General features: G+C 40.0%; 1 protein-coding gene across 4 annotated transcripts in view; it reads right to left on the bottom strand.

Moving 5' to 3' along the window:
- The window catches only part of BBS9 (Bardet-Biedl syndrome 9), a 503,584-nt gene that overhangs the window by 70,481 nt on the left and 416,319 nt on the right, over positions 1 to 16,784 (bottom strand). For all 4 annotated transcript variants that reach the window (XM_011950130.1, XM_011950131.1, XM_011950132.1 and 1 more), the window contains one exon: positions 14,114 to 14,336. In XM_011950130.1, the coding sequence (XP_011805520.1) occupies positions 14,114 to 14,336 (223 nt within the window). The remainder of the gene's footprint in view (positions 1 to 14,113; positions 14,337 to 16,784) is intronic.

Here is a 16,784-nt window from a genome sequence, read left to right as displayed (position 1 = left end):
GTCAGGAAACAACAGGTGCTGGAGAGGATGTGGAGAAATAGGAACACTTTTAAACTGTTGGTGAGACTGTAAACTAGTTCAACCATCATGGAAGACGGTGTGGTGAATCCTCAAGGATCTGGAACTAGAAATACCATTTGACCCAGCCATCCCATTACTGTGTATATATCCAAAGGATTATAAATAATGCTGCTATAAAGACACATGCACACGTATGTTTATTGTGGCACTATTCACAATAGCAAATATTTGGAACCAACCCAAATGTCCATCAATGACAGATTGCATTAAGAAAATGTGGCACATATATACCATGGATAACTATGCAGTCACAAAAAAGGATGAATTCATGTCCTTTGTAGGGACATGGATGTAGCTGGAAATCATCATTCTCAGCAAACTATCGCAAGAACAGAAAACCAAACACTGTATGTTCTCACTCAGAGGTGGAAACTGAACAATGAGAACACTTGGACACAGGAAGGGGAACATCATACACCGGGGCCTGTCATGGGGTGGGGGGAGGGGGGAGGGGGAGGGATAGCATTAGGAGATATACCTAATGTAAATGACGAGTTAATGGGTGCAGCACACCAACATGGCACATGTATACATATGTAACAAACCTGCAGGTTGTGCACACGTACCCCAAAACTTACAGTATAATTTAAAGAAAAGAATATAAAATTGAGGAAAAAAATGGGCATTTTACAGAGTTGTCCACACGACAATTAAAGAAATAAGAATAGTGATGTCCTTTAAAAGCTATTTAATTTATCCCCCTACTTTTAGACAGATTTTTCCCACAATTATCTTTAGGCTATTGAGTATCCACATTAGTATAAACATCTGCAGAGAAGGAAATTACTCAAACTCCCCTGGTATTCTATTCCTGTATTAACAACCCTACTTCCAAGAAGCTGGTCTTTGGTCATCACATTGTAATTAGTTACCAGCCAGCATGTCTATCAACAAGTATTTGCTAAGTACACACAGGGAGAATGTTTTTCTATGAGGTCTTTGATGGTAGACCTTCCCCTACAGTTGCTCCTAATTGCTTCTTCTGTCAAATCCAACTCTAATCCTAGATTTAAATATATTTCCATTAATCTTCCATTCATCTCATTATGGACTCCCTGTTACACTGGACAAGAGTGAACATACTATTAATAACTGAGCATTTCTTTATTTATAAACTATAGCTTGATTTTCAAAACAATTTTGAAACAATAATGTTTCAAAACAAGGAGGTAAGAGAACTATGAAAGTAAAAAGCTATGGCTCCAGAAAAATAAACAGCTGCACAATTGCTAAATGGCTGGCCTTGTCCTTTCCACAATGGCTACTGCAAATCAACTTTAATGTGATTTAATTATAACCTGACCATTTACTCCTCCTGCTCTGTCAAAAACCATTATTTAAAACTTTACTTCTCTAAAGCCTATGTGGCCAGACTTCACTAAGCTTTCCTTTTTAAAAAAGATTTTCATGTATACCCATCATATACCTAGGTTCCCACTTTTTCTCTTCTAAACTGCTAACTTCCTTCAATCTATGTATATTCTAGATTATTCTTTCTGCCTCCCAAAAGTTTTCAATTTAACACAAACGTTGGATTTTGGCACTCTCATCTTGCTACACCACCTGAACTTCAAACATCTCTAAATGTCTTTTAAGGGAAAAACAAAAAGGGAAGAAATAAAAACCCTGAGAATAGCCTACTTTTTCTTCCATTTGCTTTCCCATATTTTTTCTTCTAGTTACGGACAGATCCTTCCTGACCTTCTGCTGTCTTTGATGGGGTGACACCACCTCTTACGTGAATTTCTTAAAATTCACTGCTCTCTATACAGTCCTCTTCTTGCCCCCAAACATTAGCTCTGTAACTGTCACCATTAGGGGAAGCTGAGTGAAGAGTATATGAGATTCTATGTATTATTTTTGCATCTTCCCACAAGTCAATAATTATTTCAAAACAAAAAACTTTAAAGAATACATGGTGGGCATGAACTATGTGTGTGTGTGTGTCTGCATGTGCGGCACAAGTTGGGTACTGAGGTCATAAAGAAGAATAGAATACAATCCAACATCTTCTACCTGAGGGTGAGGTATGGAATCAATGTATTAAATGATTGTACTATATGATGTAAGTACTATAACAGCCATATGCTCAGAGGACCAGGAAGCACAGACGAAAAATTTACTAAGAGTTCCAGGAGGAGGATCAGGGAAAGCATTGTGGAACACCATTTCAGCTGGGTCTTCAGAAATTAGTGGTAATTTTACCACCAGGTCAAGACTGCCTCTCCGGGCCAAGGAAACTCTTTAAAAGCACAGAAACTTGAAATGCATGGTGTATGTGGAGAATAATGAATATTTCAATATCAGTAAAAGGTCTTAAGGAAGAAAATGTAGAAGATATGGCCAGAAAAATAACATTCTAGTAAAAGAACATAGTATTTCTATGTAAATAACATAGTATTTCAGGCTTAGAAATTTCAATTTGATATGGAAGATAGCAGGGAACTATAAAATCTTTTAAAGCAGGGAAGTAACATAACCAGCTCCAATTCATATTCATGGAAAAGTATAAATTCATCAGGATGCATACAGATTTAGCTACAAAAATATTCATTAGGTAATTGTATACATACCAATATCAGAAACAGTTTATATGTTTGACAAAAGAGGACTGGTTAAGTATGTAGCTTTTAAAATAATGTATGCTATTGAACAATGAAATAATGCAAGTTTAAAAAATGGATTATAAAGCAGTAGGTACAGTATGATCCAATTTTTATAAAACAGAATGTACACATATGCAAAGAAAAAAGTCTAGAAGGATATGGATACAAAGACATACCTAGTGCGTGTATACACATATACAAACATTTACATATACTGAATAATAGTTGGATTTATATCTATTTCAGAATGGTTAGATTATTAATGATTTTAAGTTTTCGATTCGGGGGATCATGATAGACGGGAGGCAGGACTAGATTGCAGCTCCACACAGAGGAGCAGGGTAAGCTTGCATTACAAACCAGCAATCCCGAGAGGACCCACAGACCCTCTCAAGGAAGCAAGACCTGGAAGACACCCAAAATACTGTGAGTGCCCCAACCGCAGAAGTGGGAAAGGGAGACCCTCCTGTCCCGAACACACACACCCCACTGCAGAAGCTGAAGTTCTGTTTGCAGAAGTTTCTGACTTTACTTGAAGCTGAGTCAAGTTAGAGAGCCAAGCAAAATATAGGGGTACAGGAAGCAGCAGAAAGGCCCTAGGAGCTTGCTGGTTCCCCAAGCAGCCCATTTCTGCCTGGCACCACAGGGATCCATTGGGAGGGGTGCCAGAGGAACAAGGAGTAACACTCCATGGGGAGAAGGAATTCTCTAGGTGAACTTTGTAATAATTTGAATGAGAAGGGCCAGGGGCGAGAAGCCTCCTGGTCAGAACTCCAGGGAGGGCACAAATTGGGCATGCAGACTTCACAGGCAGGGGAAGAACTAAAGTCCTTTTCTCTCGCAGCTGGGAAGTGGATAGTCTCAGGCAAATTTTCAAGCCTGTCTCACCCTCCTCCTGGAAAGAGACTTGCGGCTGTTGGCAGGGGCATGATGGGTGTGAGACCAGCCCTTCAGTTTGCATGGGATCTGGGTGAAGCCTGTGACTCCTGGCTTTTCCCCACTTCCCTGACAACCTGCATGACTCAGCAGGGGCAGTCATAATCCTCCTAGGTACACAACTCTAGTGACCTGGGAATCTTGCTCCCATCCCGGACAGTAGCTGCAGCAAGACCCCCTCAATGACAGCCTGAGCTCAGACACACCTAGTCCCACCCCCACCTAGTGGTCTCTCCCTACCCACCCTGGTAGTGGAAGACAAAGGGCATATAATCGTGGGAGTTCTAGGGCCCCAACCGCTGCCAGTTCCTCTCCACACTACTACAGCTGATGCTTTCTGGAAAGTACCACCTCCTGGCAGGAGGCCAACCAGCACAAAAATAGAGCATTAAACCACCAAAGCTAAGGACCTTCATGGAGTCCACTGAACTCTCCACCACCTCCACTGGAACAGGCACTGGTATTCACAGCTAAGAGACCCACAGATGGTTCACATCACAGGACTTTGTGCAGACAATCCGCAGTACCAGCCCAGAGCCAGGTAGACTTGCTCGGTGGCTAAGACCCAGAAGAGAGACAACAATCACTGTAGTTCAGCACACAGGAAGCCACATCCATAGGAAAAGGGGAAGAGTACTACATCAAGAGAACACCCCACAGGACAAAAGAACCTGAACAACAGCTTTCAGCCATAGACCTTCCCTCTGACAGAGCCTACCCAAATGAGAAGCAATCAGAAAACCAGCACCGGTAATGTGACAAAACAAGGCTCTTCAATGTTCCCAAAAAAATCACACTGGCTCACTAGCAAACCAAGAAGAAATCCCTGATTTACCCGAAAAAGAATTCAGGAGGTTAGTTATTAAGCTAATCAGGGAGGGACCAGAGAAAGACAAAGCCCAATGCAAGGAAATCCAAAAAATGATATAAGAAGTGAAAGGAAAAATATTCATGGAAATAGACAGCTTAAAGAAAAAACAATCAAAAATTCAAGAAACTTTGGACGCACTTTCAGAAATACAAAATGCTCTGGGAAGTCTCAGAAACAGAACTGAACAAAGAGAAGAAAAAAAATCAGAGCTCAAAGACAAGGTCTTTGAATTAACCCAATCCAACAAAGACAAAGAAAAAAGAATAAGAAAATATGAACAAAGCCTCCAAGAAGTCTGGGATTATGTTAAACAAACAAACCTAAGAAAAATTGGTATACCTGAGGAAGAAGAGAATTCTAAAAGCCTGGAAAAGATGTTTGGGGGAGTAATCAAGGAAAACTTCCCTGTCCTTGTGAGAGACCTAGACCAACTACAAGAAGCTCAAAGAACACCTGGGAAATTCAGCGCAAAAAGATCTTCACCTATGCACATTGTCATCAGATTACACAAAGTTAAGACTAAGGAAAGAATCTTAAGAGCTATGAGACAGAAACACTGGTACCCTATAAAGGAAAACCCATAAAATTAACAGCAGATTTCTCAGCAGAAACATCTAGACATTGGCTTAGGCAGGGGTTTCATGACCAAAAACCCAAAAGCAAATGCAATAAAAACAAATATAAATAGCTGGAATCTAATTAAACTAAAGAGCTTTTGCATGGCAAAAGGAACAGTCAGCACAGTAAACAGACAACTCACAGAGTGGGAGAAAATCTTCACAATCTATACATCTGACAAGGGAGTAATATCCAGAATCTACAACAAAAGCAAATCAGTAAGAAAAAAAAAAAAAACCAATCCCATCAAAAAGTAGGCTAAGGACACGAATAGACAATCTCAAAAAAAAAAGATATACAAATGGCCAACAAACCTACGAAAAAATGGTCAACATCACTAATGATCAGGGAAATGCAAATCAAAACCACAATGAAATACCACCTTACTCCTGCAAGAATGGCCATAATCAAAAAACAGCAGACATTGGCGTGGATGCAGTAAACAGGGAACACTTTTACACTGCCGGTGGGAATGTAAACTAGTACAACCACTATGGAAATAGTGTGGAGATTCCTTAAAGAACTAAAAGTAGAACTATCATTTGATCCAGCAATCCCACTACTGGGTGTCTACCCAGACGAAAAGAAGTTATTATTTGAAAAAGATACTTGCACATGCATGTTTATAGCAGCACAATTCACAACTGCAAAATCATGGAACCAACCCAAATGCCCATCAATCAACAAGTGGATAAAGAAACTGTGAGGTGTGTGTGTGTATATGTATATATACACACGTATATACATATATACACACACATACATACACACACACACACACACACACATATATATATATAATGGAATACTATGCAGGCATAAAAAGGAATGAATTAACAGCATTTGCAGTGACCTGGATGAGACTGGAGACTATTATTCTAAGTGATGTAACTCAGGAATGGAAAACCAAACATCATGTTTTCACTGATATATGGCAGCTAAGCTATGAGGACACAAATACATAAGAATGATACAATAGACTTTGGCACTTGGGGGAAGGGTGGGAGGAGGGCGAGGGATAAAAGACTACAAATATGGTACAGTGTATACATGGGTGATGGGTGCACCAAAATCTCACAAATCACCACTGAAGAACTTACTCATGTTACCAAATACCACCTGTACACCAATAACTTATGGAAAAATAAAAAATAAATAAATTTTCTTCTTTTGGTTCATCTGAATTTTCTAAATATATACAAAGAACATGTTTTATCTTTACACTAAAAAATGTTGTTTTTAAACAAGTTTATTGAGATGTATGTAATTCATATATAACTTACCCTTTTAAAATACACAATGGTTTTTAGTATAGTCACATCACCACAATCTAATTTCAGAACATTTTTCTTACCCAAAAGGAAACTCTGTACCCAGTAGCTATCATTTCTCATTCCCCTACTCCTAATCCTAGGCAACCACTAACATAACATAACATACTTTCTGTCGCCTTGAATTTGCCTATTCTGGACATTTTATATGAATGGCCTTATAATAATATGAGGTCTTTCTGACTGGTTTCTTTCACTTACCATAATGTTTTTAATGTTTATCCATGTTGTAGTATGTATCAGAACTTCAGTTATTTTTATTATTAAATAATATTCTATTGTATGGATATACCACATTTATTATCCATTTATCAGTTGATGGATATTTGGATTATTTCTACTGTTTGGCTATAACACTGCTACAAATAGTCATATTTTTTATGGTAGCACTGAAAATGAAGAAAGAATATTAACACAGGGAGATTACCGATAAGTCATTTTAACAGTCTAAATAAGTGATCAGAGTGTTATCATTGATTGAAGGGCATCTGGGTTGGAAATAGCAGTGTGGGCCATGAAAAGAGATATATTTGGGAGGCAGCATCATCAGGTCTTGGTGACTGGCTGAATATGGAAAGTAAGAGAAGCAGAGAGTCAAGGTTGTCTCTTGAGGCCCCTGGTCTGGGCACTGAGTAACATGATCCACCGAGATCAGACACACAGAAGGGGGTGAGTTTCCTTCAGGCATGTGGAATTGCCTGAAGGAGTACTGGTGGAGACATGTGGAGCTTGGAAGAGAGGCCAACCAGAAGGTATAGGAATTACGGTGGTAGCTGGATGAGACTGTCCAGGGGAGCATGAAGATGGAAAAACCAATAGTCAGGAGACAGAAAAGGGAGTAAGAAGCCACAGAGCAGACTAGAGAAGCCAAGGAATGAGAATGGTATATGAGGAGAACTGTCTCATTGTAAAATGCTGCAAAGTAGTAAAGTGGATTATAAGCAAAGTGTGAAATTATGGAATCACTTTGACAAAGTGAAACATAGAGATCAATAACTTGAATGACTTGGCCTGTGCTCAAGAGGAGATACAGAGATGGGAGGGGACAGAAACTATAAAGCAGCTGTGCACATTTCTGCAGTCCTGCAAAGGACTTGGGTTAGTTCATGAGAACTGAAATACAAACAAGCTCCATAAACACATGGTCATTGCCCTCTTAATAACTTACTTCCTTTTGAAAAAAAATTAATTTTCCTGATTTATGAATTGGCCCTTGTTGTTTCCTTACCACCATTTCGGATACAATTATATAGTTGTTTTCCTGTTGGTTCTTTCTATCACAGGCCCTTTTTACAAAAGTTATATATGTCATTTTCAGAAAATGTACAAAATATACAGAAGAGAAAGAGCAAGAGGAGACTCAGATGCCACCTGTAATTCTAACATGCAGGGATAGTTATCATTAATACACACCTTGGTTTATATTCTTCTGGACCCAATTTTGAGAAGTCTATAACTAAAGCTCAGTATTGTGTTTACTGCCTTTGCTAACTTACATAGAAAGGTCTATCCTGCTTCCATATCAATGTATCCTTTATATCCTTCTGTGATTTATGAAATTTCTTTTTTTGAATTTAAATACCTTATTTGTCTGAAATGTATTGTGTGATATGGGATGAGGTAGGGAATCTATTTCTTCTCTCCAAATGGTTGGCCAGTTTCCAACACTATTTTTAACCTAATTCATCTTGTCCTCTCTTCATTGCTTTGAAATGCCACATTAGCACATGTGGTTAGAGTTAATGTTAACACATTCTAAGTTTTTACATATATAATTGAAGGGAAGAGGGTGGATCCTCATGCTTAAGGAAGTTTTAATTATCCCAGTTGCTGTAATCATAGAAAAGCAAAACATAACACAAAGATATGCACTCAAAAACTAACTGACCACTTATAAAATTAGTCTGTACTCAAATATCCTCCTGCATTTAACGCTAGATGAATCTCTAACTGCTACCAACATTCTATTGGTTAATCCCTCACTGACTGTAGGAAATTACTGCAAATACAACATGAACTGGCTGCAGAGGAAAACTACAAATCTTGCAAATTATGTCAGGTTTAACGCAGTTAAAGTGTTAATGGAGAACTGTGCCTGTCACATGCAAGGCCAGTGACCAGTGAAAATCTGGCAGTCAGTTCAGTTGACAATAAAGAAAAGAAAACAGACCACAATGATGACATGATAGCTGTTTCTAATGAAAATGACTTACATATTGAAGGACTAAGAGAGACTGCTAGGAAAACAGATCATGCCTTGGAATAGTTTTTCTTAAAAGGATCCTTTCTGTAAAGGTGCCTGTAAGGCCAAAGTTGAGTGTACACTATTGTCATTCACTTTTGCTTAATAATGAATAATCTGAAAATGCAAATTTTACACTGCAGTCAAGTATAGCCCAAGGTACACATCCGGCACAGCATGACACAGCAGGATTGGAGTGCAGGCACACAATCCCGTGCATTATATAGTTATACCTATGTAGCCATAACATGGGAGGACTCATCACCTGGCTCTGAGCCACTATTGTCTGGGAGGTGCATAAATCCAGCACCAACAGTGTGAGTGAGTTGCTGAATAAAGCCACGTCCCACCTACCTGTGGTCTCCCAAGTGTTCTTTCAGCTACCCACTACCCCATCAATTCACGTCAGACCTCTGCTTGGGCTGGAGCCTAACACCTGTATAATCTTATAATCGTATTCTTTGAATTGAACTCTAGAATCCTTTTGTCAAGTTCTCCCAAGTTCCTTTGGGATTTTACAATAGTATTCATCATTATTACTAAGAGAAGCTCACATTTAGTGAGAATTTGCTATGTGTCAGGTACTTGCTAAGCATTTTCCATGTACTACTATATTTAATTTGGTCAACAAATCTATAATGAAGTATCATTATTTTTCCTATTTATAGTTGAGAAAACAAAGAAGTGGACAGACTAAGTACTTGTTCCATATCATATAACTGGTCAGCTTAGCTCTGGAACCCATATATTTCTGATGTGAAGTTCACTTCACAATAGCATTTTCCCATTTTGGAACTCACTCCCTTTTTTTTTTTTTTTTTTTTTTTTTTAAATGTCAAGATAAAGTATTGTATTCTCTGTAGGAAAAACAGGCTCAGAAGCCATTTTTGTATATTTAATTCATCTAAATTTCCTTAAAGAATGACTTCAAACTTATAAAACCTCAAAGCGTAAAACCAACAGTTAAATCACACTGACAACTATGAAAGTAAACACCAAATGTCTTATCAAGCATCTAAGTGAGACCTGGGAGAATTAAATTTAAATTCGGTTTAAATGGGCCAATTGGAAGTAGCCTCAAAATAATATCAAATCCTTAAGGCCAAAGGTCATTAACTCAAGATTTAAACACTAAAGAGAATTTAAAATCTCTCTCTCAAAAGGCTGGAATAGATATCTTACTCACATTTATACTCTGTATTCAGATTCATACTGTGTCTTTTCTCCTGTCCACTTAATACAATAAAGATGCACAAAATGCTAATTCCTGGGTGGTCCCTACCACATCTCAAAATGAAAACTTTTTAAATCCATATCTATGAAAAGATATGGATTATATAAGATACCTAATCTTATTTATCAAACCTTCTTTGCTTCCTTTTACTCCCTCCTCTTGGCTTCCTTTTAGCCCAGGAATCTGGCAGTGTGAAAGAAAATACAGCTGAAGCTACGGCCCATTATGAAATGTGAAGTCATTTGATCACATTAAGAGAATATTCACTTGAGGCACCTGATTAGCCTGAATTGTCTTTACACATCTTTTCCTTGCCCAACTTTCTATGCCTGCCCAGTGTGGTGCCTATAGCATTTGTTTTCCAAGCTTCTATCTGATGGGCCTTCACTTACCTATATCACTTCTTGGGCAAGGTATCACCTAGTTGAAATTAAGTTTAAGAAAAGCATAGAGGTGACAAAAACTCCAGTGTTCATGAGGTTAAAATAATAAGACTTCAAATATCATGAGTTAGGCCCACTCATGTATACATTAAGTTTTGCATATATGCTTGAGAGGTTCAAATCTTCGCCATAATTGGGGCTACTGAAATATTGTCCTAGATACTGAGGTTACAAAAGGAAGCCTCCTGCAAAATACAGCAAGTCTTTTAGTCCTAGGCAGCTGCAGGGAGAAGGTTGGGAACATATATGCATGAAAAGGCCAGCTAGACCACTAAATCACTTACATTCAGATCTTTAAAATGCACAAACCAGGTGGCTCTCTGTGACTTCTGCTCTAAGAGTAGAATGCATACCGCTGAGATTGGAAAACAGATATTTAATGAAAGTAGATTCCTTACAAGCTATATTCACCAGCAGAAAGATGTGAACACCAGAACTGCAGATGAGAGAAATAAATTTGATGGCTCTGCAACAACAATAAAAAGTTCACCAGAAAAGGTTAAGGGAAAAACCGATAGAGAATTGGTAAAGTCAAGCAGGAGAAATGTGAGGCAAAGAAGTTCATAAGGTAATTCCCACTGGGAAAGATTTTCAAACTCTGGACACCAGGGAGGATGTTGTCACCACGGCCTTCGCTAGAGCGAAAAAAGGGTGCATCCAAAGTGCTGGGCTCATAAAGTCATGAGGCTAGGAAAGACCAAGGGTTTTTTATTCTGAGATGTTTACCCATCTGCAATTTAATAGGGAACATGGCAAAATTACACACACTCCTGCCTTTTAATACTGAGCACTTATTCACTTCACCTTCTTAGGCCTTCGTTACCTCAGCTGTTAAGTGAGGGAGATGAACCAGACGATTTCTAAGGTCCCATCTAAATCTTAAAAAAAATCATCTCTGCAAGAAAAGCTTGTATGCTTATGTATTCAGTTATCCAGTCCTTTCTAATATGTCACTTTGTATACTCTGATACAATGATTGGAGCTAAACCAACATTGTAAACTGCACAATTACAGGCTTGAAGCAAAAATAACTCCTCACAGTATTTCTTAATAAGAAATATTCATGACAATGTTATCACGTTACCTTTGGACATAATAAAAATTAAGCACAAAACAAATATAAGATAAATCTTTAATATATTTCTCATAGCAAAGCAAAGCAAAGAGACTGTGTGAAACTATTTTCTGCCCTTTTCCTTTCACAGTGCTAGGCCAATTTAAGTGGGGTGGGGGGGTGTGGGCAGGGCGGGGGGAAGGCCGAATCAAGAATAGCTTACACAGGAGGAGGCTCTGGCTAAAAACAGATTTACCACTGTGGTCTGTGTGGTCTAGAGGGAAGCACAGTGGGCTGGGAGATTTGGATTCTAGACCTAACCCTTCCAGTAACCATGTAACTCCAGGCAAGAGATTTCAATTTTCCTGCCTCCACTTTCTATTTTAAGACAGCAATAATTCTACATGTTTCTTCTACCTCAAAAATATGCTAATACAGAGATAAGGCATGTGAAAAATCTGAGTTATAGGGAAGAAAAGTATTATAGGCAATAATTAAGCTTGTTAATGACAACAAGTGCTAATTTAACAATTTTTTAAAACCTCACTATCCTGATTAGATCAAGACAAGTGGGAGGGAGAACCACTCAACCACAGGGTGGCAAGTGGGTCGTTGGCAAGTAAAGGCAAGGCATTGCGACTGTGACCCTGATGCACATGCACACAGCCTAAATCTCTCCAACAGAATGAACTCAGCTAGACCAAGCATGAATCTGGCTGATGGCCCCCTGGCCTGTGAACAAACACACTGTCCATCTTTCTTCTTTTCTTCATTTCTTTCTCCCTTCCTTCTTTTCCTTCTTTCTCTGTCCCTTCCTTCCATACATTCAAAAACTTTGCACTGAGGTTTTAAAATGTTCCACATCCTAGATATGGACACAGCCCTTATGTTACTTACAAATCTAGTTACTTAAACAAAAACGACTAAGACAGGGATCTGGGGATCCCTGAACAGGAAAGCTCAGACAGAGACCTAAGAAGAGGATTCAGGGTTGCTGCAGCCTGAACTCACGGGTAATCAGCCAATCAGGTGTGCCATCCCATCCCTCTTCAAATTTTCTCTCTCTCTCCTTTTTTTAAATTAATATATCTGTCCTCTTCCCTCAAGTCTCCTTTGTTTTTCCTGTGGGCAAGCAGGGAGGGTCATAAACTGATACTTATTATAATGAATAGTTTTCATTTACTATCTCATTAAGCCTAAATATCTCTTAAGAAAACAATCCTGTAACAGTGGACAGAAGATGGACAAGTGGAACAGTTAAAAGGATGTTACAGGGTGAGATAAAGAGGTTCTAAATGAAAGCAAACAATGTTAGAACTATTTCTCTATGGAAAGGCGTTTCTATTATAAAAGGCTAAATAAAAAATATTCCTCTGGAATAAAGTTGGCTTCTACCTATGTATAGTTGAGGTAAAGATATTCAAATCATAGAATATAGAATCCATAACCCCAAACCAGCTATTTTTCCACTTTCAAATATAAAGGCTGAATCATGCATATATCCATAACAATGATAGTAATTATAGCTTGAATTTTTTGAGAGTGTCTCTGTTCCAAGCATTGTGCTAAGTGCTTGATAAACTCATAAGGCCCCAGCAGCCGGGCAAGCATTATTACATTCACTTTCTAAAGGAAGACATGAAGATTCTAGAAAAAGAAAGTAACATACCCAGGGTCATATAAGTAGTAACAGATAAAAAGAGGCAGGATCCAAACATTGTTCTGTCTGTCCCCAGAGTCTGTGCCTATTAGATTATGCTATGCTGTCTCCATGTTTATCTTCTACAATTTCACTTGCATTCCTTTTCACTTCTACAAATGCTGATTGAGAGGGAAAAGGAAGCAACAGCAAGACTACCAGAAAGGGAATGGGGGCAGGGAGGCAAAGAAAAGGCATGTAAGAAGGAAGAAGAGAAAACCACACCACTTCCCACACTATGGTTCTTGCTGTAGGAGGAAAGAGATGCTACAGCTGCCGCATCAATAAATTCATTGATGTAATGCTCCTTGCTGCTGCCACAGACAGGCTAGGAAGAGGGAAGCAGGACTTGGGAACTGCTGCCCCTAAGAGACCTGAGGGTTGCATGACTGACTTCTCAGCCCCTATGACCATGGGAAGGGCAGCCCTAAGTGCCCATGACCATCACTGACTGTCCATGGAGGGGAAAGTGGAATCTCTCTCCATGCTGGCCCATGGGTGCCTGGGCTCTGAAGCCTGCTCACATCTCTTGATCCCCACCTTTCACTTTGTCTCTTTCCCCCTTATTCTGATGACCACAAGCCAAACAAACAGCAGAAGAGACTGGACTCATCTGGATTACATTAGTTGCTTGTATCATGCTATTTACATTTATGAAATATTGTATCGCGAGATCACATTTAGTAAAACTTTTTCTTAAAAACAGTTTTATCCTCTAATCCACTTTTTATTGGTTAGAAGCCAAACAAAATCGATCGTATATTTAAAAGCAGAGAGAAGAAAAAAGACATACCATTCTAGAAATGTCTAGCAAGCAAACATCTCAAGAATATTTATTCAAGGGGGTTACCCTGGGATGTCAGAGGGGAAACACGAAATCAATTGCCTTGGCTATTGTCACTTTAATATGAAATGTAAACCCCAAATACAACCACAGGCAATTCCTTTAATTTGGGAGAAGTATAATTGTGTTTAGGGAGTGTGGACAGAGCTCTTACCTGGCATGACCATGGTCTGTGGGGCTGCGGCATCGGTACTCAGGCAGAGACGGCCACCTTTGGCTAATCTATCGCAGAGCAAGGTGATATGTTTCTTCAGTTGGCTTGTGTCTTTGGGTATGTTCAGCTGGCTGTTGAGGTTCAAAGCCTGCTCCTTTGAACTCTTCGACAGGCAAGTCTTCAACAGGTGGGAAATGGCGGCATCCACCGTTTCTTCCCAGCCCTGGATACAAAAGCCAATTTTGAATTAATACAAAGATGACAATGAGAAAAGTGGGCGCTTGATGTATTATGCAGATTATTGATTGTTTATGTTCAAGTGTTGGGGACCTGTGAAGACTGTGGTATCTGGAATATTCCAGACTAGGCTGGTTTGGAATTCTAGCTCTGTCACCTGTTTGACCTTGAGCAAGTTACTTAATTCCTCTTAGCCTCATCCTCATCTACAAATGAGGATGTTAATGTCCCTCCGAGGGTTGGAGATCTATGAGAAGGGTTTAGCCCTGAGCCAGGCATAGAGTAATGAGTAACAACAAAAAGAGTCTCAGGCATGGGTCTGTTTGATGATCTGGTGTGTAAAGCTGCCAGGATTATAGTTTGTTTTGCCTTATCTTTCTAATCTTCAGCTAAAGGAAAGCGGGCCAGGAGTGGGAGGACCTTTGGATACCCTGGGGGAAACTGGAATGGCGAGAAAATCCTGGTGTCTCCCTCAGGTACTGGTTCCACAGCCTTGGGATTATAGGTAGAAACAAATGAGCTATTTCAAGAAGGATCCTGTGAAACACAGGACCTGCCTAGTACTGCTCACTGCCCAGTTGACAGTAAATGACCCAAAGGAAGTAGGCCATTGCCCCCACTTTTTGGGGGAACAGTGTGACTGTGCTGCAGTGAAAAACCTAGAAAAGTGCAGTGACAGCTACAATTCCAGGAACGTCAGCACTAGGCAGGGACCTCAGCATTGTCATGGAGAGCACTGGCACCAGCAGGACTGGCATGGGGAGGCACCACCCTCAGGTGGGTTCAGCTAACACTGGCAACAAGGAGTATGAGGTAATGAGCAGGAGGGGTCAGTTTAGGAGCTCCCTTTAGGCATCCCCAGAGGCTCCAGGAATAACTGGGTAAGATCTTTATGGGGATCTGGAGGTCCTAAGAAGCACAACAGGGACGCTAAGCATGAGTGAAATCTGGGTGTTGCTGCGAATGTGACTCCATCTGTACACAAAGGCTGGTAAGGCCTAGAGCACCATGGGCCTGACCATCCAATACAATTATAAAGAAAGACAAGAAATGAATTTACGATCATGGAATACTGCGGAATAGTGCAAGTCCCTTATATTAGAGGTAAGAGACTTGAGACTCAGAGAGAAGGTTCCTCTGGAACCCCTCATTCCATCCTCAAACTTATCATTTGAGCCACCGCTCAAATATGCAAATCAGATGAGGTTACTTCCAAGCTTCAACTCTGATATGGTTTGGCTGTTGGCTGTGTCCCCACCCACATCTTCATTTTGTAGTTCCCATAATCCCCACGTGTCATGGGAGGGACTCAGTGGGAGGTAACTGAATCATGGAGGTGGCTACCCCCATGCTGTTCTTGTGATAGTGAGTTCTCATGAGATCTGATGGTTGAATAAGCATCTGGCATTTCCCCTGCTGGCACTCGTTCTCTCTCCTGCTGCCCTGTGAAGAGGTTCCTTCTGCAATGACGATAAGTTTCCCGACGACTCCCCAGCCACGCAGAACTGTGAGTCAATTAAACCCCTTTTCTTTATAAATTACCCAGTTTCAGGTATTTCCTTATAGCAGCATAAGAACAGACTAATACAAACTCCTAAATTCAAACAGTCATACTGGCATTTAAGGAACTTTCTGCTCCAGCTCTTGCTCCATTGTATTCTATTCCCATCCACCTGCACCCACACTGTCTCTCCCTTAGGCCTCTGCACATGGCCAGCGCTCATGCTGCAATGCCCTAACCTCTACTCTTTATCTGGCCAACTCCCACTTAATGACTTGCTCAGGCACTGCCATCCAAGGGCTGATAGGTGACCCCTCTTTGGGGCTCTGAGACTTCACACATTCAGATGCATCACAGCTCTTGTCATCCTGTGATGTGGGTGCTGTTTGCATGTCTGATTTTCCGTGAGAGTGCCTGGAGTTCTCCACATCCCCACACTATTCTTGGTATACAGAGGATGGTCAAGAAATATGTTTGTTGGACAGAGAGATGGTGAGATATAAAACCAGGGCCTTAAAGTTGGGAGAGCTTTGGAGATCTTTATGTCTAGTCTCATGGGGGGTTTCCCAGGATCATTTATACAATAGCAACCATCTGCCTAGGCATAGCTGTCTTCAAGTCCAAAATCACTACTTTTTGAGGCAGTTCACTCCTTTCAGGGACATGTGTAACCAACAGAAAACTATTCCCACACTGAGTCAAAGTCTGTCCCATTGGCCCTTCTTCTACCCTCCAGAGTCATGCAGAATAAATCTAACCTCTCTTCTACATGACAGCCTGTTTTATCTGTGAAGACAGCAATTCTGTACCCTCTCCTCCAGAATAAACATCCTAGTTCCTCTAGTTCTTCCTAACACAGAGTTTCAAGTTTTTTCTCCATTGTGACCACTCTCCTTTAAATGAGCTCCAATTTGAAACACTTACAAATTTATA

The sequence above is a fragment of the Colobus angolensis genome, unplaced genomic scaffold, assembly GCF_000951035.1.
Source record: "Colobus angolensis palliatus isolate OR3802 unplaced genomic scaffold, Cang.pa_1.0 Scaffold302, whole genome shotgun sequence".
Lineage (NCBI taxonomy): Eukaryota > Metazoa > Chordata > Mammalia > Primates > Cercopithecidae > Colobus > Colobus angolensis.
The sequence above is the reverse complement of the archived record's forward strand: the minus strand, read 5'-3'. Positions and strand labels throughout refer to the sequence as shown.